The sequence below is a fragment of the Orycteropus afer genome, unplaced genomic scaffold (genome assembly GCF_000298275.1).
Source record: "Orycteropus afer afer isolate SDZICR_OR568_19922 unplaced genomic scaffold, OryAfe1.0 scaffold00368, whole genome shotgun sequence".
Taxonomy (NCBI): domain Eukaryota; kingdom Metazoa; phylum Chordata; class Mammalia; order Tubulidentata; family Orycteropodidae; genus Orycteropus; species Orycteropus afer.
Window position 1 is genome coordinate 1,421,981 of NW_006921955.1, and position 25,860 is coordinate 1,447,840.

The 25,860-nt window shown below is 36.9% G+C and overlaps 2 protein-coding genes across 2 annotated transcripts in view; one reads left to right on the forward strand and one right to left on the reverse strand.

Annotated features, from left to right (window-relative positions):
- Positions 1 to 25,860, forward strand: part of LOC103207414 (centromere protein P) — a 617,074-nt gene that overhangs the window by 219,732 nt on the left and 371,482 nt on the right. The window lies entirely within an intron of this gene.
- On the reverse strand, positions 15,173 to 16,998 carry OMD (osteomodulin). The gene is made up of 2 exons (XM_007953015.1): positions 16,059 to 16,998; positions 15,173 to 15,507 (listed from the first exon to the last, which is right to left on the reverse strand). Exons 1-2 carry the CDS (start codon positions 16,996 to 16,998, stop codon positions 15,173 to 15,175), a joined length of 1,275 nt encoding a protein of 424 aa, XP_007951206.1.

Below are 25,860 nucleotides of genomic sequence, written 5' to 3' on the forward strand. Positions count from 1 at the left end.
AACCTTCCTTCCGAGGAGTGGCTGGTGGGTTTGAACCGCCAGCCTTCTGGTTAGCAGTCAAGTGCCTTAGGCACTATGCTACCAGAGCTCCTATGCCGTAAAATGGACTGTTGTAACAAGTTCTGTCCCTCACACCATACACAAAAAGAAACATCAGATGGATCAAAGATTTAAATGTGAAACCTAAAACTATACAGTTCCTCAAGGAAAATCTAGGGGCAATATATTAGGCCCTTACATTTGCCCCTAGATTTTCCTTGAGGAACTGTATAGTTTTAGGTTTCACATTTAAATCTTTGATCCATCTGATGTTCCTTTTTGTGTATGGTGTGAGGTACAGAACTTATTACAACAGTCCATTCTATATTACAATTCTCTTAACTTCCTCATCATTTAGAAGTTCTGTGACTACATAGTCTTTTCCCTCTTTTTTGTTTGTAGTTGTCCTCACTTGCCAATTGATGTCTCTGGTTCCCTGTTTACAATCTTACAAGCTCATTTTACTTTGGATATGTCCATAGCTTTGGTTTCTGGGTTATGTCATCTTGCGTGTTAATGGTTGGTTGTTATTTCCTATTTTTGGTTCTCTGTTCAAAGGACTCCCTTTAGCATCCCTTGTAAGGTTGGTCTGGTTTTAACAAATTTCCTTAGTTTCTGCTTATCTGGTAATCTCCTAATTTCACCATCATATTTGAGGGACAGTTTTGCTGGATATGTAACTCTTGGTTGAAAATTTTTCTCTTTCAGGTTTTTATATATACCATCCCATTGCCTTCTCTCTTGCATGGTTTCTGCTGAGAAATCAGAGCTTATTCTTACTGGCTGTCCTTTGGAGGTAACTTTTTCTTTTTCCCGTGATGCTTTCAGGATTCTGTCTTTGTCTTTGGTTTTGGTGAGTTTGAAGATGATGTGTCTTGGTGATTTTCTTTTGGAGTCTGTCCTGTTTCGGGTTCATTGAACTTCTTGAATGGATATAGTCTCACCTTTCATCATATCAGGGAACTTCTCCTCCAGCAAATCTTGGACAATTTTCTCAGTGGTTTTGTTTTTCTCTTTTTGTTCTGGAATTCCAATGACACGTAAGTTATTCCTTTTGATGGTATCCCACATGAACCTTAAGCTTTCTTCATTTTGTTTTGATTTTTTTTCTGATTGATCCTTTTGCAAAGAAGTATTCAGGTATTTTTCTTCCATCTCATTAATTCTGTCTTCCATCGCATCAATTCTACTCCTTTGCCCTTTCAATGTGTTATCTATTTCTGACAATTTAGTATTAATCTTCTGGATTTCTGTCTGTAGATTTAGAATCATTTCTAATTTTTCATTTATTTTTGTCATTATGTTCTTGTATTTTCTTCCCAAATTCTTGTAAGGTTTTTTCTGTGTTTTCTTTGGTCTGTCTCTCAATCCTTTGAAGATACCTAAAGATAATTCTTTTGAATTCCTTGTCAGAGAGTTCCAATGCTGCTTCTTCCTCAGGGATGTGTTCTGGGTCTGTATCCTGCTCCCTTGTTTCTACCACTTTATCCTGCTTCTTTGTGTGATGGTCTGTTGTCTCCAAGGCATCTTGGCATTGTTGTATTTAGATCTCTGTTAACTGTTTGTGAAGAGCAGTCAAGGGTGATTCCAGCTGTTCTTGGTGGTTTTTTATCAGCCCGTTGGTGGAGAAGGAAGGTAGTGGCTGTCACTCAGTAAGTGAAGTTGCAGGAGGTGTGGGTGTCGTTGTGTCTTATGGGGACTGTTGATGTCTCCCACTCAATTAGATACAAATTACAATTGAATGACCTTCAAAAAACTTGTCAGTCTTGTAGGTCCCGAGTGTCCTTTGGGTTGCAGGAAAACAGAATGTGTTCTTAAGCCCCAGGAATCTACGAGAGCGCTGTCTCTTTAAATATCCAAAATAGTCAAGCTGGTTTTTAAACCTACAAAATGGCTGCACCCTCCAGACCAGCAAAAGTCCATAGCTCATCCCACCTTTCTCTTCACCTTCTCCGTTTGTTCCCCAGCCACTGTGCACAGTCCTCCGGGCAATCCCTGGGTAGCAGGGTGATTTTTAGGTTAATTCTTAAGTCCTACCACCACAGGAATCTGTGAGAGTGCTCTTTCTTTAAATATCCAAAATAGTCAAGCCACTTTTGAAACCTACAAAATGGCGGCAACCTCCAGACTGGAAAAAGTCCACAGCTCAGCCCACCTTTTTCTTCACCTTCTCCATTTGTTCCCCAGCCACCGTGCACAGTCCTGCAGGCAGTCCCTGGGTAGTAGGGTGATTTTTAGGTTAATTCTTAAGTCCTACTACCACGGGAATCTGTGAGAGCGCTATCTCTTTAAATATCCAAAATAGTCAAGCCGCTTTTGAAACTACAAAATGGCGGCAACCTCCAGACCGGCAAAAGTCCATAGCTCATCCCACCTTTCTCTTCACATTCTCCGTTTGTTCCCCAGGCACCGTGCACAGTCCTCCATGCAGTCCCTGGCTAGCAGAGTGATTTTTAGGTTAATTCTTAAATCCTACCACCACTCAGGAATCTCCAAGCTGTCTGTGCTGTCAGGATCGCTCAGGATCGCTGCTAGACCGCAGCTCTGTGTGTCTACTTTTTTTATATTTTCACGCAAATTCTTCTGCTAGTTGGGGTTTAGTCCACTTCTGTATCCTTCCCTTCAAGGCTCAGGGGTCCAGGATTATCTCTGTGTTTGTGTTAATTGGTTACCCTTTTTTTTGTTGGAGAGGGTCTGTGCAGTCTTTCTGCCTAGTCCACCATCTTGCCAGAACTCTGTCATTTTGTTCTTGTCTTTTAAAATTGTTCTAAGGTTTTCCTCAATTTTGTCAGTATTTTCCTTCATCTGTCTCTCAATCCGTTAAAGGTACCTAAATATAATTGTTTTGAATTCCTTACCAGGGAGTTCCAATGCTGCATGTTCCTCAGGGGTGTTCTGAGTGTATCCTTGTCCCTTATTTCTACTGGTTTATCTTGCTTCTCTGTGCGGAGTGTGATGATCTGTTCTTTCTTTGACATTATGACGTTTTTGTGTTCATATTTAATTGGTGTTGATATGATTTAGTGATTTGCCCAAGATTTTCATTTTCTTTGTTTTGTTTTGGTTTGTCTGAGTAAGCAGCATACTGTGCTCCTGTATTTGCTATTTGGTAGCACTTATGCATTCACCACTTATCTCCTTTCTAACTGTCAGCTTCCAGTATGTCTGTGCTGCCTTTGGCATGTGGAGCCTATTCTGAGGTCCCTGGAATCTGAAGGCAAATGATGTCACTTTAAGTATACAAAATGGCCACCACTTGTAAACATTCAGAATGGCTGCGCCCAGCCACCGCTTTTAAACATTCAAGATGGTTGCACCCTCTGGACAGTCAGAAGTCGGCAGCTAAGTTGTCTTCTTTGCTGTTTCCCTTTTCATTTGTCAGATACCTATGCAGTAGTTGATACACCCCTTTCTGGGCAGGGCCAACTTTTAGGTTAAGTCTCAGATCCTAACACCACTTTGAAATACTTAGGCTGTCCGTGCCATCAGGACAGTTGATAGTCCTTCTTACTCTTTACTCACTCTTTTCATTCAGGTTCTTCTGATAGTTGGTGTTTAATCCACTTGTGTATCCTACCTTACCTTTTACAACTGAGGGCTCCAGGATTATCTTCTCTATGTGTGTCAATTGGTTTCTGTTTTCTTCGTTGAAAAGGGTCTGTGTAGCTTATCTGTCTATTCCTGCTTCATACCAGAAGTCTGGATAATTTTTTTTTTTGTGCTCAAGGGTTTTCTTCTATGTTGTGGGTTTAGCAGCATCCCTGCCCACTCCCCTTTAGATTCCAATATTAGCTTGTGACAACCACAGATATCTCCAGGCATTGCTAAATGTTCCCTGGATTGCAAATTCACCTCCCCTAGCCCCGATGAGAACCACTGAGTTTTTCTATATATTTATAGATAGATCCTCTTGAAGCCAATATTCTGTGATTTTATGGAAAGTCTATGGTTTGAATCTCCATCTGAAATAGTGTACTTACCTCCTTTCCAATCGTCAGCTTCCAGTATGTCTATGCTGTCTTTGGCATGTAGAGCCTATTCTTAAGTCCCTAATCTGAAGGCAAATGCTGTCAATTTAAGTATCCAAAATGGCCACCACTTGTAAACATTCAGAATGTCTGCGCCCAGCCACCGCCTGAAGCTGTCATTTAGTCAAATGAGATAAAGATGAGAACTAATTTACTTCTAAGACTAAAGAGTGAAATTTATAGGGAGGAGATTTGTGACTCAGTATCAGGAAGAGTGCATGATAAAGGAAAATGTATCTTATTTGTGGATTTACTCTTTCCGAGTAATACATAAATTTCACTGTAATTGAATTCTAAATCTAGACATTTAAAACGGTGATAAATGTGTTCCTGACATTTAATTGCTAAGCATAGTTTTATTTATTTTAGAAATTGGAGTTTATAAGAAACTTTGGGTTTTTAGCTGTTATGGTTTAATTTAGCTTCCTGCTGTTGTTACACTTTGTTTCAAGGATTTAAAATCGGATTTACAACCAGAGTTTTAGCTATAGCTGTCCTTGAGGTGATATGAATTCTTTGCAACAGGAAAAGCATGTAGAAGAAACAAGGTTTATTATTTCTTCCTTTTTTCCTCCCACATAGTTGGTTAAGTGTGTTATGTGATATGCATAGATCTTTGTTTTAGTTTAGGGGTCCCAAACTTGAGGAATAAAGTGAAAATATATAATGGGTCAAGTAGTTCTTTAAACACAAGCTACACATTCTTAATCAGTATTATTGTAAGCAAATTTTTTAAGTATCCTTTATATTTATTTCCTTTCTAAAATATAAATGCACCTTTGTAAAGCTTTTATATCATTTACTAAACTTGCATTTTTATACCCATAGGTGTAAAAACCAATTTTATTTGTTAATTGTCACAAAGCAGCTCATTCTATTAGCTATTATAACTAAATTCTTTGAAAATGAGCATAATATATGGTTAACATGTTTTTCTTTCATCTTATAAACACTAAATCAAGTTTAGCCTTGTCATGTGAACTTTAGAATATTCCAGATGGTAGAATATCTGAATAGGGTGACATCAGAGCTAAATTGAAATTTCATTTTTCTACCTTTCTGAAGAAAGGCGTTCAGCCTTTTTGTGCCCCCTTGTCAAAATATTACCCTTCCAATAACATAAAAGAAAAGAATGTGAATTTCTAACCTAGATGACAAATTCCTTATTTGTTAAGTTTACCAGGAGAATTTGTCTAAACCATTGTCACTTTCCCTTAGCCACAAAAAATAGTTTTACATTTCAAAGGCTTCAAATTAGAGTTCTTTTGAGCTTCTCTTCTTACTAGAAAGAAAAACAGTTTTCTATTTTAAGAACTGTAACTAGAATTGACCTGCTCTAAGTTCACTCACAAAACCCTCACATCAAAATACTTGCTTTTTGTGCTTTAGAAATACTGCCTTAGTCAAATTGTATCAGGGGATAAGAAATTAATATGTGGCTAAGAATTGTTTTTTTTAGGGAGCTCTGGTAGCATAGTGCCTAAGGCACTTGACTGCTAACCAGAAGGCTGGAGGTTCAAACCCACCAGCCACTCCTCGGAAGGAAGGTTGGGCAATCCTACTTCCTTAGTGATACTGCCTTGGAAACCCAAGGAGGGGTCGCTATGAGTCGGGGCCAACTCGACGGCAAATAACAACAACAACAAGAATTGTATTTAAGAAAATTTGTGATTTGACAACTCCATGTAAAATTTCCTGCCTTCCATAGCATTCTATCTTTTATAAAATGATTCCCTTTGTTTATCAAGGAGCTGTAGTAGCATAGTGCCTAAGGCATTTGACTGCTAACCAGAAGACTGGTAGTTCAAACCCACCAGCCACCGTTCTGGAAGGATGGTTGGATAATCTGCTTCCATAGTGATACTGCCTCGGAAACCCGAGGAAGGGTTGCTATGAGTCGGGTTCGGCCTGACTGGCTGTTTCTCCTACAAAGGAAGACACTGTTCCATTTTCTTTAAGATATTCTGTGCACCCATTTCATGAAATGCAATTATTCCTTCAGTACAATCTTTTATTTCATTTTCAGTGGAATGCTAGTCTAGTGTTTTCACTAAGACAATCTGTAGCTCTTATATGTAACTATATTCTTGATGTACTAAAACCAAACCAAGCCTACTGCCATCGAGTTGATTCTGACTCATAGTGACCCCCATTGGGTTTCCAAGGCAGTAAATCTCTAAATAGATTGCTTCATCTTCCTTCCACAGAGTGGCTGGTGGATTTGAACCTCCAACCTGCTGGTTAAAAATCAAATACCTTAGGCACTGTGCCAACAGGCTCTTTCCAGTTTTGATGCACAGTTGAAGCAATATTTTATTTATTATTTCTACTAGGGAAAGCTTTTTTTTTTTTTTTTTAATGAAAAATATTTGAAGTGGGTATGAGTACTCCAGGGCATATTCAAGTAAGAAAAGAGGTTGTCAAATTGTTTTCTCAATTGATCGTGCAACTGAAGCACCTTTTGTTTTGCCAAGCTTTGTGATGAATTTAAATGTACACAACTTTAGAAGGAGGAGATACAGTAGAATTGAATTTTTCTTCCTAATACACAGAAGAGTTAAGTACTATGGGGAAAAGGGGCCTGGAGCCCAGTGCCTGCCATGTAAGGAAGGGTGGAGCCAACCCTGCTTCACTCTCCATCACAGGCCATCCAGAAGGGTACTTTGGAAAGCAGAACTATCATAGAGTGATTTCAAATTTGTTTGTTGTTGAATATGTAAGCACTCTCCCCTCTCTTCCTAATGAGACTTTTTAAAGTCTCTCTTGTTGACTTTTGTGTGAGTAGAATTTTGGAATGCACTTCAAGAGATGCTGACTCTCTCTGTTCTGCGTGCCTTCTGGTGCCAGAAACTAAACAATGATTTAGATTTAGCACCCACATCAGTACAGAAATCTTTAAGCTTAGATAACATCTTGGTGGTTCATGTATCTAGTTGTCTGCTCTGCTAGAGGAGCTAAAAATGATGGTTATTGTTTATTAAATGCCTATAACATGCACTTTAAATGCTTTATTATATACATTATTTCTGTTTATCCTTCTAATACTCTGTGAGATCTGTCTTCTGTATAAAAATGAGAAAAAGGAAGCTTAGAGAATCTAAATAACTTATTCAAGGTCACCCATTTAAGAAGTGTAAATTCATGCAATTGTAGCCTTAGCTAAGGCTGTTCTTTGAAAATTATGTATTTTCACTTAGCTCAAGAATTCTGGAAATTGGAGTTTCTCGTTTGTGTTGAAGTTTGCAAAAGGTACAACAGAAAATGACTGCATCTTTGTTATTGATCTCAACCTCAGAAGCTTGTTTTCTCTATTTTCTGCCAGTTAGTTCCCACTTAACAAGCTGTCTCTTCTTCCTGGAAGACTTCAGCTACTTCACCCACCACTTTCTAGCCAGAAGTGTCTGTACTCTGTGTTAAGGGAAAAGGGACTCCAGATTCAAACAAGCTCAGTAGAGATCTTTTCATCATGCCATAGACATGTAGTAGGGGAAAAGAGACCCCAGATTCAAACATATTCTGTCGTTGTTGTTAGGTGCCGTTGAGTTGGCTCCAACTAATAGTGACCCTGTGTACAACAGAACAAAACACTGCCCAGTCCTACACAATCTTCACAATATCAGCTATGCTTGAGCCTACTGTCAGTCACTCTGTCAATCTCTTTCCTGAGGGTCTTCACCTTTTTTGCTAACTCTCTGCTTTACCCAACATGATGTCCTTCTTCAGGAACTGGTCACTTCTGACAACATGACCAACGTAGGTGAGAGTAAGCCTGGTCACTCTCACTTCTAAGTACCATTCCAGCTACACTTCTTCCAGGACAGATTTATGCATTCTTCTGGTAGTCCATGCCATTTTTAGTATTCTTTGCCAACACTACAAATCAAAGGCATAAACTCTTCTTTAGTCTTTCTTACTCATTTCCACCTTTCACATGCTATGAGGCTACTGAAAATACTATGGCTTGGGTTAGGAACACCTTAACTTAAAAGTGACATCTTTGCTCCTTAACACTTTAAGGAGGTCTTTTGCAGATTTTCCCAGTGCAATATGACATCTGATTTCTTGACTGCTGCTTCCATGGCTGTTGACTGTGGATCCAAGTAACATGAAATCTTTTACAACTTCAGTCTTTTGTCCATTTATCATGATGTTGCATATTGGTTCATTTGTGAGGGTATTTTCTTTATGTTGGAAAATGGTTATAATCCATACTGAAGACTCGAGTCTTTGATCTTTACCAATAAGTGCTTCAAGTCATCTCATTTTCAGCAGTTAAGGTGTCATCTACATGTGGCAGTATTAATGAGTCTTCTCTCCAGTCCTTATTCTGTGTTCTTTATATAATCTAGTTTCTTGGATTATTTGGCCAGCATACCAATTGAATAAGTATGGTGAAAGGATAGAACCCTGACACATACTTTTCTTGATTTTTAAACCTTGCAACATCTCCTTGTTCTGTTCGAAGGACTGCCTCTTGGTCTATGTACAGATTCCTCATGAACACAATTAAGTGTCCCATTCTTCACAATGTTGACCATAATTTGTTATAATCAACACAGTCGAATGCCTTTGCATAGTCATTTTTCTGGTATTCGTTGCTTGCATCCAAGATCCATCTGATATCAGCAATGATATCCTTCATTCCATATTCTCTTCCGAGTCCAGCTTGCATTTCTGGAATTTCCCTGTCAATATACCGCTGCAATTGTTTTTGAATTATCTTTAGCAAAATTTTTCTTATGTGTGATACAAATAATATTGTTTGATAATTTCTCACATTCTTTTGGATCACCTTTCTTTGGAATAGGCATAAATATTGATCTCTACCAGTCAGTTGGCCAGGTAGCTGTCTTCCAAATTTCTTGGCATAGATGAGTAAGTGCCTCCAGTGCAGCATCCATTGGTTGAAACATATTAATGGGTATTCCGTCAATTCCTGGAGCCTTATTTTTCACCAGTTCCTTCAATGTAGCTTTGACTTCTTCCTTCATTATCATTGGTTCTTGATCAGATGCCACCTCCTGAAATAAATGAACATTGACCAGTTCTTTTTTGTACAGTGACTGTGCATTCTATCTTTGTTTGATGCTTCCTCCATGATTCAATATTTTACCCATAGAATCCTTCATTATTGCAATTTGAGCCTTGAAATTTTTCTTCAGTTCTTTCATGATGAGAAATGCTGAGCTTGTTTTTCCATTTTGATTTTCTACTTCCAAGTCTTTGCCCATTTCATTACGATACCTTACTTTGTCTTTTTTAAATCGCCTTTTGAAATCTTTTGTTCAAATCTTTTACTTCATCACTTCTTCCTTTCTTATTAGCTACTCTCCTTTCAAGAGCAAGTTTCACAGTCTCTTTTGACATCCATTTTGATCTTTGCTTCCTTTCCTGTCTTTTTGATTGCCTTAAGCTTTTTTTCATGTATTATATTCTTGATATCATCCCACAACTTGTCTGGTCTTTGGTCATTGGTTTTCAGTGCATCAACTCTTTTCTTCAGATGGTCTCTAAATTCAGGTGGGATATAATCAAGGTTGTATTTTAGCTCTGGTAGCACAGTTAGTGGTTCAAACTCACCAGGCACTCTGTGGAAGCAAGACTAGGCAATCTACTTCCATAAAAATTTACCACCTCATAAACCCAATGGGGCTTGCTTTGAGTTGGAATTGAGTCAGTGGCAGTGGGTTTGGTTTGGTTTTTATTTTGGCTCTTGTTATCTTGTGTTAAGTGGTGGTTTGAAGACCACCACTCATATATCAGGTTATCATACTGTGGTGGCTTGCATGTTGCTGTGAGACTGGAAGCTGTGCCACCAGCATTCAGGTACAAGCATCATCACCCATGGTGGACAGGTTTCAACAGAGTTTCCAGACTAAGACAGACTGGGAAGAAGGAAGGGGCCATCCACTTCTGAAAAATTTGGCCACTGAAAACTTTATGAAAATCAGTTAAATATTGTTCAATACACTGCCGGACAATGAGCCCTTCAAGTTGGAAGATACGTAAAATGCAAGTAAGGAAGAACTGCCTCCTCAAAGTATAGTTGACCTTAATGACATAGATGAGGTAAAGCTTCATTCGCTGATGGGGCATAACTGAAAATGAGAAGAAAGAGCTGCAGACATTCGTCAGTATGTCTGAAGGAATGTATAAAGGATCAATCTAGGAATTTGGGAAAATTGGAAGTTGTCAAAAATGAAATAGAACACCAAAAGATCAATCCTAGGCATTAATGAGCTGAAATGGACTGATATTGGCCATTCTGAATTACTCATATGGTCTATTATGGAAAGACAGTGTGAAAGGGAATGGCAACACATTCATCATCAAAAAGAACATTTCAAGAAGTACCGAAGTATGATGTTGTCAGTGATAGGATAATATCCACACGACTACCAGGAAGACCAGTTAATACTATTATTATTTAAATTTACACACCAACCACTAAAACCTAAGATGATGAAATTGAAGATTTTTTTTTTTTTTTTTTTTTTACCAATTCCTGCAGTTTGAAATTGACTAAACGTGTAATCAAGATGTGTTGATAATTATGGGTGATTCAAATGCAAAAGTTGGAAACTGAGAAGCAGTTTCAGTAGTTGGAAAATATGGCCTTGGTGATAGAAATGACAGCTATGATCACATTAAATTATGTTGCAAGACCAACAACTTATTCATTACAAATACCTGTTTTCAACAACATACACAGCAGCTATTCACGTGGATCTCTACAGATGAAATACACAGGAATCAAATGGTTTACATCTGTGGAAAGAGGTGGCGGAGAAGCTCAGTATCATCAATCAAAACAAGACCAGTTACTCTGTGGAACAGACCATTCATTAGTTATATACAAGTTCAAGTGGAAGCTGAAGAAAATTAAAATATGTTCTATAGAGACTCTTTTATTAAGCCTTAGAACAAATACAGAAGAAATACAATTATCCAGGATGAGGGAAACCATCAGCATGTACACAGTATAGAAAATAAATGAAGTCCACTGCGTCTAGGCCATAAGTATAATCATGCATGGTTGAAAACAAAGGAAATCATCACAAAATTTTGATTGATGGCAGATTGATTCATCAGTTTCACAGGCAGGACTACAGAAGTAGGGAAAGGACCATAATTAGCATAAGTACATAACTGAAGATTAAAAAGGTATATAGGATTTGTCTGGATCTTGTCTACCTGACTATGTGGTGGTCCAGTTATGATTCGTGACCATGCAGTCTGAGTGATAGACAAAAGATTTCTATAAGATAATACCAAGACCCTAACCTTAATTTAAATTAGGTAAGGACACAACCCAGGCAAGTTCTCTAGTTCTTTGCATGAGTTTAATCTACTTTTCACCATTCTTTTCCTAAGAGCAAACTGCCTCACCTTAAATTTATCCTCGAACTTGTCTTTGCATAGACACAATGTTCATTTAAAGGTCAGAAAGAACTCAAATAGCATCCAAACTTATGTCAAGACTCATAATGACTTATAAAGGAGTTAGGGTTCCCACTGTGGACTGCAGCCTTCCACAACCTAAGTACTTTAGAATTTAAGCTCTAATACAATTTACATAGTTTTTAACAGTTACTGACACTGCAGTACTTTATTTTTTCCCTCTGTTTGAATGAGTTGTTTTATCTTATCTTCTTCATTAATATTTTAATAGCAGCTTTATTGAGATATAATTTAAATAGCATAAAATTCAGTTATTTAACATCTACTGTGTTTAAAATTCAGCATTAAAATTTAAACTATATAGTTTGATGGCTGTCAGTATTTTCAGAGAACTGTGCATCCAGATTTAGAGTTTTAGAACATTTTCATTTTCATAAAGAAACCTCATGCCCGTTATCAGTCACTCCTCATTTCTTCCTCATTCCCAGGCCCACCAGCCCTTGGCTACCAGTAATATTTTCCTCTCTATAGATTTGCCTGTTCTGGGCATTACATACAAATGGAATCTTACAATATGTGGATTTTTGTCCCCTGCTTACTTAGCATAGTATTTCATGGTTCATCTATGTGATAGCATATGTCAGAAGTTAATTTCTTTTTATGACCCAATAATATTCCATTGTATACATATGCCATATTTTCATTTATCAGCTGATGAAGTTTTGCTTTGTTTCTACTTTTGGATATGCTGTTAAAAACATGCATATACAAGTTTCAGTGTGAAGATTTGTATTCAGTAATCTTAGATGTAAACCTGGGAGCAGAATTTCTGTTTAACTTTTTGAGAAACTGCCAGACTGCTTTCCAAAGTGACTGTAATCCTACCAGCAATGGATGAGGGTTCCAAATGCTGTACATCTTGACAACTCTCTTAATGTCTTTTTTTTTTTTTAATTATAGCCATCCTAGTAGGTACGAACTGGTATCTCATTGTGGTTCTGATTTATATTTCTTTGATGGCTCCTCATTAAATTTTAAATTTGTATAGTTTAGAAATGGATTCCCTAAGTGGTGCAGTCTGGTGGCATAGTGACTAAGGCATTTGATTGCTAACCAGACGGCTGATGGTTCAAACCCACCAGCCACTCCTCAGAAGGAAACTGGGCAATCTATTTCCAGAGATACAGCCTTAGAAACCCAAGGAGGAGTCACTATGAGTCGTAATTGACTCGACGGCAGTCGGTAAGTAGTATAAGTGGTGCAAATGGTTAAGCATTTGACAGCTTACCTAAAGGCTGGTGTTTGGTGGTAGAAACCCACCAGAGGTTCCTTGGAAGACAGGCCTGACAACCTGCCTCCAAAAGATCACAGCCTTGAAAACTCTATGGAGCACTTCTACTCTGACACACAGAGTTACCATGAGTCAAAATTGACTAAATGGGCCACTAACAACAACAACAGTTTATGATAGTCTCATATCACTTACATCCTAAATGACCCACAGTATTTTGTACATATTAGCTCAGAATAACTGTTTGAATTTATAACCCTATTTTTAAAAACTGCAGCAAAGAGGAAATTTTTTTGCCTGTTCTAAAAAATGTGCTGTGTCCATATCACTAGCATTTTACTTTTTCTGGCTCTCAGACTTTGTGTTGTGTAGTGTCACAGTCACACATTATGTACTCTGTATCTTGATATCTAATTGCTAAGCCATATGACTTGATTAATGTTGATTAAATGAATACATGAGTTTTATTAATATTCATTTTGGATTGTTGAGATTGTCCCTGGGGCCAGGTGAGTGTCTTAGTTCTGATATATGCTAAAACTCTAATTAAAGGTATAGAGAATATTAGAGGCTTTATTTTCAACTAACACCTTCAGATAAAGAAAGACTTGACCACTTAAAAACTAAGATATACAGTATTACTTGTCTGGTTGTTACATATTGTCCAAATTAGTATCATTTGCTCTTTGAAGTCCCTGTAAAGGCAGCTTCAGATTTTTATTTAATCCCCTGACTGATTAATTCTGTGAAGTGTTAGCTTGGTAAATTGAATATTCATTGCAGTAGTTAGATATTCTGTATTATAAAATATGCTGAAAACATTTCAAAATGATATATTAAAGAATATGTGATTTTTGATGTTTTGAAAATGTTAAAGCCTCTTCTAATATAAAATTTTAAAGGAACTATATTCAGTTTTGTCATAATGTCAGTAAGGCATAAGGCATTAATATTGAACAACTAACCAATTGTTCTCGAGTCATTTCTAACTCATAGCGATCCAATGTATGTCAGAGTAGAATATGCTCCAAAGAGTTTTTACTGGCTGATTTTTTGGAAGTTGGACTTTCTTTTAAGACATCTCTGGGTGGACTTCAGCTGTCACCCTTTCTATTAGCTGCTGGTAAGTTAAGTTTGCATTACCCAGAAACACCATTATTTTACAAAGCACTTAGAAATTAGCAAATCTTTTTGTAAATACAACCAAGAAACTTTTCTCTAGTAGAATTTACCATGAAAGAAAAATGTAGTATCTCAAGTGGAGCTCTTTAAAAATTGTTTCTGAGAGTAGTTGAAATTTGCTAAAATATTGATTGCAATATGATAATTTGGTGTTATTTTAGGTATACATATGCAGAATTTAGGAGCTCTGGTAGCATAGTGCCTAAGGCACTTGACTGCTAACCAGGAGGCTGGCGGTTCAAACCCACCAACCACTCCTCGGAAGGAAGGTTGGGCATTCCTACTTCCGTAGTGATAACTGCCTCGGAAACCCAAGGAGGGGTCGCTATGAGTCGGGGCCGACTCGACAGCAAATAACAACAACAACAACATGCAGAATTTATAATTTTGTTACTTTGGTGCTCTGAGAAGAAAATAAGAATAGGTGATGTCATTAATCTCTATGCCCTGGATCCTTAATAAGATAGCCTCTTGGAAATCATAACTATTGTCCTGTGATTTCAATGGACGGACCATGGGGATGGAGTCATAGTGATGAGATTATAAACAGATATGCAAAAGCTTCTCTAGAGAACAATCATGGGAGAAGGAAGGGCTGCTTATGCACAGGGAGATAGCTCAGGGTGCAGAAGAGTATGAAGGGATGGACACTCGGAGGAGGTAACTATGGGGAGGAAGTGGGAGGGGAGCTGCTGCATTGTAAATTTTGGTCAATGACATGAGACAAAGTATATGTGAACTGCTGTATGAAAAGTGAATTTACTCTGTAAATCTTCACCCAAATCCTAATTTAAAAAAAAAAAAAAAAAAAAGCTTCTCTAGAGATCAGGACAAAGAAAATAACCTACTCCTTATAATGCATGGCTGCCTGTATTGGAATGTTATTTTCAAAGTGATTCAAAGGACTTGGCTTCTAGGTCTTAGCTTCTAAAACTACACCTTTCATCATTCTTAGAAAAATTACTGTTAATAGAAATGGCATATTCACTTTTTCCCCTACCATGATAGTCCTTTTACATTTTAAAAGTGTAAGCAATCATTAAAGTTTAGTTTTTGATAACCACTTATCACTCTAATACATATTTCCAAATATTTGTATCATTTTGAGTAATTTCTAATCCCAGTGCTACAAATTTTATCAAAAACTTAAATTCAGTATTTAGTTAGATTTACACCATGTAATAAGGTTTTTAAAGTCATAAATGTATACCTATATAGTTTTCTTCTATTCTTAAACTTCATAATAATGAGGGTCAAAATTTTCTTCTCTTCCTTCTTGTTCTTGGCCTTCGTAAACATTATCATGATGATGATGATGATGATGATGATCATCATCATCATCATCATCATCATCTTGATATCTTCGGAAAACTTGAGTCTTCAGTTGTATTGTTTGACCATTAGTGCTTTTTTGTTCACCGTAATAAATACTATGTATATGAGGGAAACAGAAGAAAATGTATGAGCTTATTGGTTCTTTTAACTTATTTTGATCCATACGAATGTATGTTAAATGGTGGTAATGTAGTGGGTCAATAGATGGACACATCATTGTAGCATTGATATCTGAAAAATACAAATTAAAAATTAATCCTGCTACTCTCCATCTAATATGCTACATATATTTTATTAAATGCTGTATGGTTGATATATTTTTATCACTTAAAATACATATAAGTGGAATTAGATTTAATTGTTTTTTTATGTTAATCAAATGATGAAAATGAAGAGAATAAAAATATAAATGAGTTTCACTTTACCAAAATAAATATGAGTTCAATGGCTTTTTCTTAGTATTAAAGTACATTCTTAGTAAAACAATCCAAAAAGAAAAAAAAAAAGTAAAAATCACCTGTAATCCTATTACTTAGGATATTCATGTTTCTTCATATACTCTCTAACACTATTTCTCAATGTTTAAGATGGCAAAATTTAATAGAAAAGACTTAAACTTTATAGTACATCTTTCTCTGGGAGCAATTTCTGCCATTTCCCTAGCCAACTTCAGAGCAACCATTTCTAGCAATGTGTAAAGCATAGATTATTAAAGAATTACTCTTTAAAAGGTAAAAAATACCATTCTTTCTCTCTTTAAAAAATGATAAAAATTTACCTACTTTCAATTTCATTATTTTCTAAATACAGGTGTTCCAAACTTCTTGGAATATAGAATGCTTGCTTCAGTTTGTTGTGTCCAACATTGAGCTCTCTAAGGTTGGGAAGGTTAAATATGTTATATGGAATGTCTTGTAGTTTGTTGTGTGACATTCGTAGAGCCTGCAGTTTTGGAAGTTCCTTGAAGTAATTTTCTGGTATAGAAGAAATTGAATTATTTTCTAAAGACAGATACATAAGTGAAGAAGGTAAATCAGGAGGCATTGATTCTAATTTGTTACTACAGAGGTTAAGCTGCATTAATTTTTCCATTTTGGAAAGGATTTTTTCTTTGAACATAGAATCCTGAAAATGATTATAACAAAGATCAAGCATGGTCAAGTTTATTAACCCATCCATGGCATTTTCCTGCAGTCTAGAGATCTCATTATAGCCAAGAAGGAGTCTTTCTAAAGATTTAGGAAGAGGAAATGGAAATTCTTCTAAATTGTTATGCTCTAGGTGAAGTTGTAATAAATTTGAAAACTTAGTAAATACACCATAATCAATCTTCTGAGATTTAATTTTGTTGTAGCTAAGATTAATTTCTTTAAGATGAGTTGCATTAGTGAATGGATTTTCAGTCACAGCTTCAATTTCATTGAACTGAAGATAGAGTTGCTGAATGTGCATCGGAATATTTGGGATAGTCTTAAGTTTACGATTATCACAGTACATTGATGATGGAAAATTAGGGGGACAAAAGCATTCACTGGCACAGGCTAAAGTATGCTGATGGAAAGGAACTCCATATTCTACATTTTGATGAAATTGGAATTCTGGTTGATAAACATCATCTGGCTCCTGATCATAGTCTTCATCTCGCTGGTAAGTTTCATATTGGCAATATACTTTGACTCCAAAGAAGAAGCAAAGGGCATACACTTGACTTAAAAATCTCATGGTCTTCTTTTGTCCTATGGCAAGTAGAAAAGGAATATATGAAAGGAAAAGTGAGTAAAATGCAAAATAATTCTTACATAACTTGATGACTACCTAAAATAAACCTGTGTCAATATTGAAAGATGTAAAATGTCCAGAAAGAATGGGGAATGTCCAAGCCAAAATTAGTGTTTAAATGCCAATGATTAGTGTTTAAATGCCAATGAAGGGGTTATTTTTCATTAAACTAGAATAAACAATTTATTGTACTAGACTTTTTACTTAAGTAACCATCTTTCGTTTATCTTGCTTAACAGACAATAGATTCATGATTATAGCATGACATCTACAAAGCCTAGCTCTTTCCAATGAAAATGCTGAGTATTCTTACTGATTATGTGATCCCTTTTAGGGATCTTTTGAAAAGAGAGCCCTGGTGCCATAGTGGTTAGATGCTCGGCTGTGAATCCAAAGGTCGGCAGTTAGAATCCACCAGGTGCCTGATGGAAGAGACATGTGAGAGTCTGCTTTTGTAAAGAGTATAGCCTTGGAAACCCTGTGGGCAGTTCTATTCTGTCCTGTTGGATTGCTGTCAGTTGCAATTGATGCCTTGGCAATGGATTTATGAGAAGAGATACCCCATTGTTGTAGTTGCAGAGGTTTTGCCTAAAATTTTTTTCCTTAGTTTTAAAACCAGTATCTGCCTTCTTATAGCCTCTATTTACTGATACTTTTTTCTGTGTTTTGGAAGAACCAGAAATACTCCTTTCCTGTGTGATAGCTTCTGATGTTTAAAAATAGTTACCATGTTTCCTGTTAATGTTTTCAGTCTAAACCTAACTACCTCTTCAAATTTTCCTCATATGAAACAGCATCCAGAATCCCACTATTTTGTGTCTGACTCTCCTTATTGTATTTTACACAAATAATGTGTGTTTTATACGTTTTTGCTTGCTGTTCACCCCTTGCACATTATTTTCTTTTTCTTTCTTCCTTTGTGTATGTGTGTGTGTGTGTGTGTGTGATTTAGGTAATAATTTACAGAGCAAATTGGCTTTAAATTAAAAAAGCCAGGCACATTCTGTTTTATAACATTCACTGCAAACTCCACACTGTAAAATAGCATTCTTCCCACTTCCTCATTATGCCTATCCCTACACATCACTCTTCCTTCCCATAACTTTGTTCTTCCTTCCCATACCCTCCTGCCTTCTCTATCCCTGGATAAATACTATCCTCTTGATCTCAAATGCTTGACTGTTCTAATGAGTGCTTATTCTCCTGATACTACTGTTCATTTGCATGCCTGTCTCTCGTTTGGCTGAAAGATGTCTCATGGAGGTTCAGTTCAGTTCCTAGCTTGAAGAGTGCCTGTCTTGGGGTTTTCACCAATCTTCGTCAGACCAGTTAAGCCTGGTCTTTTTTATGATTTGGGTTTTGTTCCACATTTCTCCCCGCTCTATCAGTTACCTCCTATCATGATCCCTTTCAGAGTAGTCAGCAGTAGGTAGCAAGGCAACATCTAGTTCTTCTGGTCTCAGGGTTGTGGAGTCTGGGTTTCACATGGTCCATTAGTCCTATGGACTAATCGTTTCCTTACGTATTTGATTTCTTCTCTCTTCTTTACTCTAGAGATGGGGAGATGAATACTTGTACAAGCTTTTAAGACCTCACTCACAACTCACCACAGGAGGATATGGAACATCATCTTTGTGGTCTGTGTTCTGCAAGTTCACCTTAGTGTCTTCTGAGACTATGGTCCTGAGCCTCCATACCCAGCAACTCATTCCATTAAGGTGTTTGGTTATGATTAAGATGTTTTCATAACTTTGCCTCCTGTATGCTCTACTACGTTCATGGATATATTTGTAGCACTTTGAAATACAATGGAGATACATATCCTCTGTTAAACTTAAATGTATCCGTGAGTATAGTCCCATTTGCCTTCCCACCCCTGTTTAGGTTGAATATCTGTCTATGTATATACACATACATTATTGTTATTACTGTTACTGCAGGACTGTGTATGTAATAGTATTCTCCTTTGTTGCCTTTAAATCTTCTGCTCCTCCCTGTGTCTTCTACTGCCTCCACCATTTTGTGCTGACCTCCCCTTACGTATATTGCCTTTCTGTTCATCCAAGTTAATAGGTATCTACCTTCTAGTTGGTGATTCACACTCCCTTCTTATTCACCTCTGGTAACCTTCAAATAATGCTTCTATCTATGTGTAAATGTTTTCTTAACTTTTTACTATATCGGTCTCACCTAATAATTGTCCTTTTGTAATTGACTAATTTCAGTCAGCATAATTTCTTCTAGGATCATCCATGTCATGAGATGTTTTGCAGATTCATCATTATACTTTAATACTGCGCAGTATTTCATTGTGTGTACGTACCATAGTGTGTTTATCCATTCAACTGTTGCTGGACACTTAATATCCATCTTTTCAGCATTGTGAATAATAAGGCGATAAGCATGGTTGTGCATATATCTGTTTGTGTCACAGCTCTTATTTCTCTAAGATATATACCAAGTAGTAGGATTGTTGAATCATGTGGTATTTCCATTTCCAACTTCTTCTTCTCCTTTTTTTTTTTAAACATTTTATTATGATTTGTGCAAAAGTTTACAGAGCAAATTCATTTTCCATTCAACCATTCATACGCATTTTGTTTTATGTTATTGATTGCAATCCCCACAATGCAAAAATTCTCTTCCTACTTCCTCCCCATGGTTACTGTTTCTCTCTTTCTTTCCCATGCATTCCTGCCGTCTGAACTTTCTCTCTGTGCAAATGCTGCCCTTCTTATCTTCCATGGTTGATTGTTCTAAGAGGTGTCCTTTGGTGTAATTGTTCACCTCCTAAGTCTGTCTGTTGTTTGGCTGAAGGTAAAGCCATGGGTGAATTCAGTTCCAGGCCTGAAGAGTGACAAGGGAGCATAGTCTTAGGGGTTTTACCAGGTTATGAGATCAGTAAGCCTTGTCTTTTTTATGTTTTTGAGTTTTTTCCCACAGTTTATTCCCACTCTACCCAAGATATCTAATTTTGATTGCTTTCCTAGTGGTTGGCAGTGGTAGCAGGACACCATCTAATTCTTTTGTACTTCCAATTTCTTAAGGAAGTGCCATACTGCTTTCAACAGTGATTGTAACTTTTTACAATCTGACCAGCAGTGTATGAGGGTTCCAGTCTTTCCATACCCTTGCCAGCATTTGTTGTTTTCTGTTTTTTTGAACTTTGCTATTAATGCTGAGATGATACAATACTTCATTGTTGTTTTGATTTACATCTCTCTGATGGCTAATGAAGGAGCTCTGGTAGCATAGTGCCTAAGGCACTTGACTGCTAACCAGAAGGTTGGCGGTTCAAACCCACCGGCCACTCCTTGGAAGGAAGGTTGGGCAATCTACTTCCCGTAGTGATACTGCCTCGGAAACCCAAGGAGGGGTCGCTATGAGTCAGGGCCAACTCAATGGCACATAACAACTACAACAACGGCTAATGCTGGTGAGTAATTCATGTTTCCTGAGTATCTTCTTTGGTGAAGTACCTGTTCATATCCACTGCCCATGTTTTAATTAGATTGCTTATCCGTTTTGTTAAGGTGTTAAAGTCTTTTATACCTTTTAGTGATTTTTGGAAATTCTTTTGATATGTATAAATGTTTACTTTTTAGGAGGTCCCAGTCATGTAGTTTGTTTCCTGTTGTTTGTGAGTTTTTAGTTATATTTGATAGTGTATTATTGCCATTAGTAGGTCACCTGTGTTTGCTCCTATTTTTTCTTTGATGATCTTTATGGTTTTTGGTTTTATATTTAGGTCTTTGATCCATCTTGAGTTAGGTTTTATATATGGTGTGAAATAGGAATCCTATTTCATTTTTTTGTGAATGGTTGTCCAGTTTTGCCAGAACCGTTTGTTAAAGATACTGTCTCTTCCCATTTAATGGATTTTAGCCCTTTGTTGGGGAGCTCTGGTAGCATAGTGGCTAAGGCACTTGACTGCTAACCAGAAGGCTAGTGGTTCAAACCCACCAGCCACTCCTCGGAAGGAAGATGGGACAATCTACTTCCGTAGTGATACTGCCTTGGAAACCCAAGGAGGGGTCACTATGAGTCGGGTCCAACTCGACAGCACATAACAACAACAACAACAAGTCCATTGTTGAAGATCAGCTGTCTGTAGGTAGATGGATTTACATCTCAGTGCTCAGTTCTGTTCCATTAGTCTATGTGTCTGTCATGATACTAAAACCAGGCTATTTTGACTACTATGACTGAATAGGTTTTTATATCGGGTAGTGTAAGGTCTCCTACTTTGTTCTTCTTCTTTAGTAGTGTTTTCCTTACCTGGAATCTCTTTCCTTTCCAAAAAAAAATTGGTAATTAGTTTTTCCATCTCTTTAAGGAATGATGATGGAATCTAGATCATGACTGCATTATATCTGTAAATTGCTTTGTGTAGTATTGTCATTTTTACAATGTTAAGTCTGGCTATCCATGAGCATGTTATATTCTTCAATTTATGTAGGTTTCTTTGGGTTTCTTGAAGTAGTAGTAGTAGTAGTAGTAGTAGTAGTGATTTGTAGTTTTCTTTGTATAGGTTTATTTGTGTATTTGGTTAAATTTATTCCTAAATACTTCATCTTTTGGGTGGCTATTAAGAATGGTATTTCTTCCTTTTCAGAGTTCTTTCTGTTAGTGTAGAGGAATCCTACCAAGTTTTGTATGTTGATCTTGTACTACGTCACTTTGAATGCTGCCTCTATGAGTTCCAGTAGTTTTCTTGTTGACCCTCTAGTATTTTCTATGTATAGGATCATATCAGGAGCTCTGGTAGCATAGTGGCTAAAGCACTTGACTGCTAACCAGAAGGCTGGCGGTTCAAACCCACCAGCCACTCCTCGGAAGTAAGGTTGGGCAATCCTACTTCCGTAGTGATACTGCCTCGGAAACCCAAGGAGGGGTCGCTATGAGTCGGGGCCGACTCGACGGCACATAACAACAACAACAACAACAACAAGGATCATATCATCTGCAAATAAGGATAATTTTACTTCTTTGTGAATTTGGATGGCTTTTATTTTCCTTTCTTGCATTATTGCTCTGGCTAAGACTTCTAATACAATATTTAATAGGAGTGGTGACAGCATTATTTTGTCTGATTCCCTTTTGCAAGGAAAATGTGTTCAGTCTCTCTTCATTGAGAATAATATTGGCCATTGATTTTGTGTATTGTCCTTAATTATGTTGAGGAATTTCCCTTCTTTCCTAATTTGCTGAGTGTTTTTATCAAGAATGGGTGTTGCATTTTGTCAGATGTCTTTGCTGCATCAATTAATATGTTCATATGGTTATTTTCCTTTGTTTTATTTATGTGGTCGATCACCTTGATTGTTTTTCTAACGTTCAATATTCCTGACATGCTTGCTATGAATTCCACTTGGTCATGATGTTATTTTTTATTTTTTTGGTATATTGTTTGAGTCTGTTGGCTAGTATTTCCTTGAGAATTTTTGCATCAACGTTCATGGTCTGTAATTTTCTCTTTTAGTGACATCTTTGCCTAGTTTTGGTATCAGAGTAATGCTTGCTTCATAGAAGGAATTCATTAGTATTCCATCCTTTTCTGTGTTGTGGAATAGTTTGAGTAGAATTGATGTTCATTCCTCTCTGAGTGTTTGATAGTAATCACTAGTGAAGCTGTCTGTACCAAGATTTTTTTTTTTTTTTAATTTTTTAATGACCTCTACAGTTTCTTCTTTTGTGATAGGTCTTTTCAGATTTTCTACATGAGATTGTGTTAGTTTGGATCGATACTGTGTTTCTAGACATTGGTCCATTTGTTCTAGATTTTCAAATTTGTTAAGAGTATAGTTTATCATAGTATTCTGCTATCCTTTTTATTTCACTAGGTTCTGTTGTGATGTCACCTATTTAATTTCTTATTTGTGTAATTTGCATCTTCTTCTTTTCCTTTGTTAAATTTACTAGTGTTTTTTTCATTTATTAATCATTTCAAAGAACCAACTTTTAGTGTTGATTCTTTCAATTGTTTTTTTCTATTTTCTGTTTAATTTATTTCTGCTCAAATCTTTATTAGTTCCTTTCTTCCGGTGACTATAGACTTTTTCTTTTTCTTTCTTTTCTGTTCTTTTTCAGGGGATGTTTGGTTAAGATGTTTGTTTTCATTCTTTCTTTTTTAATCTTTGTGTTCATTGCTATAAATTGTCCTCCAAGCACTGCTTTTTGTATGTTTCAAAGATTTTGGTATGTCATGTTTTCATTCCTGTTTAATTCAATGAATTTTTTATTTCATTTTTAAATTCTTCTATTCTTCTGTTACCCAGTAGTTTTTAAGCAAAATGTTACTCAGTTTCCACATATTTGATTTTTCTCCCTTGATCTTCCTGTTTTTGGTTTCTAATTTTATAGAATTATGATCTGAGAAGATGGTTTCTAATATTTTGTCATTTTTAAATTTATTGATGCTTGCTGTATGGCCTAACATAGGGTCTTTTCTGTTGAAAGTTCCATGTGCACTGGAAAAGAACGTATAATGTGCAGTTGTTGGCTGGAGTGTTCCATATACATCTTTGAGTTCTGGTTCTTTGGTTGTTTGGTTTAAATCTTCCTTCCCTCTCTGCTTTGCAAACTACTTTCTCCAATGTAAGAAGAAATCACTTTTTCCACTCCAGAGACAGCCCTTGCCAGAGCAGCCAGCTCCAGCCAAGGAGGTACATGAGTCTGTGCACACTGAAATGGAGAGGCCACTCAGGCAGACGAGGCCATTGTGCCACAACCGCACACATTCCATCCTAATACTGGCCATCATACTTGGTCTATTTGAATCTCCCACCCATCTGGACACTGTATGGTGGGCGTGAGAACCATAGGCACAGTTTATAAGACCAGAGGGTCATGTGTCTTTCTCTTGAACAAGATGGATCCAGTTGGCTACCCAGGGCCCCACAGGGATGGGGCACTGCGTGCCCACACATGCATCGTCCTGCTTCCTTACTTCACATGGGGTCAGCACTGTGGGCTGGAATGGATGTCGGCAATGGCCCTCACCTGCTGTAGGACCATCCTGTGCTCAGGCTGTGGTAGCCCTGTGTGCAGTCTTCCACTCTTCTCTGGTACAACATACCTGGGCAGAGATCAGCTACAGAGAATTCTGCCACTCTCAGGCCTGGCTGTGAACTGCCCCAAAGCAAACATACAGTTTTAATTGTTTATTTTCTGATTACTGGGCAATACTAAGTTCGACCTATGACTTCTTGACTATGGCTTATCCCTTTATTATAGAAATATGATCAAAAGTAACATTTTGGGGCTATTAAATGAGGGTAAATGAGGCCAGAATTCATTTCTGGATATGTCATGAGACAAGTGTTGTATATATATATATGCCTGGCATGCCTAGGTGCTCTATGCCAGAACTTTTTTTTTTTAACATAATTTTATCATTTCTGTGTGATATATATGTGTATATTATTTATACAGGCAAACTATTTGCATAAAAATACTGTAAATAAAAACCAGTAGCATTGAGTTGATTCTGACTTGTGGTGACCTCATGGTGTGTCAGAGTAGAAATATGCTTCCTAGGGTTTTTAATTGCCTGCCATTTTCATCAGTAAATTAACAGACATTTTTCTAAGTTGCCTCTGAGCAGACTCAAATCTCCAACTTTTCAGTGAAGCCAAGCGTTTTAAACATTCATACCTCTACAGTGACTCCTCTATGTGAAAAACTTCTTTGAGCTCCAAATACAACATTTACATGCTTTAAAATTTAAATTTCCATAAGATTATTCTATATACTTTTCTTACTACCTTCCTAGGTGCCTTTACTTCGTTAATATTCTTTAGTTAATTTCCTAGATACACAAAAATGAAAATCACAATGTCTCTGTCCCCCAGTAGTTTAAGGTCTAGTGGAGAAGCAAAGAGTATGACTATATTGTACAGAGTAAAATTGTGTAAAAGGGACTGTTCAACTCAAGCAAGGCAGGGAAGGCTTTACAGAGAATTAACACTTACTTGAGCTGAGATGTGAAATTGAGTGAATAGCAGATTACTCACTGGATGAAAAATCTGAAGACTTTCGTTTCAGTCCTATCTCTTACGATGGTCAAGTCACTTAGCATACTTGCCTTTTGCCTCACCAATGAAATGAAAATCATATGACTCATCTGCTTATTTTATATGGTTGTTGTTGGGGTCATATGAGAGATGCATGTGAAAGTGTTGAAAATTGGAAAGTGCTATCCAAATAGATTAAGTGAATTAATCTATTTATTCTCTTTGTTTATTTATATTATTCTGTTTATTCTTTTATTTGCCATTCTCATCCAGAATTCTGTGAAAGAATTAAGTTAATGCCCTAGTGCATTATTGAGGGTGATGGAATAACTTACCTCTTATTCATCTAGTTGTTTTTCATCATTGGGATAATTGAGAAAATATTTATTTAAATGACTTTCCCTGGCAGAACCCCATTTAAGGAAAGCTGTTCTACAATCATGGGAGAAAGAAGGGCTGCTTATGCACAGGGAGACAGCTCAGAGGGCAGGAGTGGATGGAGGGATGGTCACTGGGAAAAGGAAACTATGGGGAGGAAGTGGGAGGGTAGCTGTTGCATTGTGGTAAACTGTGGTCAATGACATGATGAGACAAAGTATATGTGAACTGCTGTATGGAAAGTGAATTTGCTCTGTAAATCTTCACCCAAATCACAATTAAAAAAATAAATCAGAAAAAATAAGAAAAGCTGTTCTAGATCCTGACATCACAGTTTCTTTTTCTTTTCTTATCAGAAATTAAAATATGTAGAATGTATTTGGAGTTGGAAGTAGTTATACAAGTAGAGTTA

Bases quoted from the DNA above. Each gene is read 5' to 3' on its own strand.
- OMD (XM_007953015.1), bottom strand. From the start codon at position 16,998: ATGAGATTTTTAAGTCAAGTGTATGCCCTTTGCTTCTTCTTTGGAGTC. The intron at 15,508-16,058 runs GTAGGTAAATTT...TGTATTTTTCAG, and splicing joins AGAAAATAATGAAATTGAAA to ATATCAATGCTACAATGATG.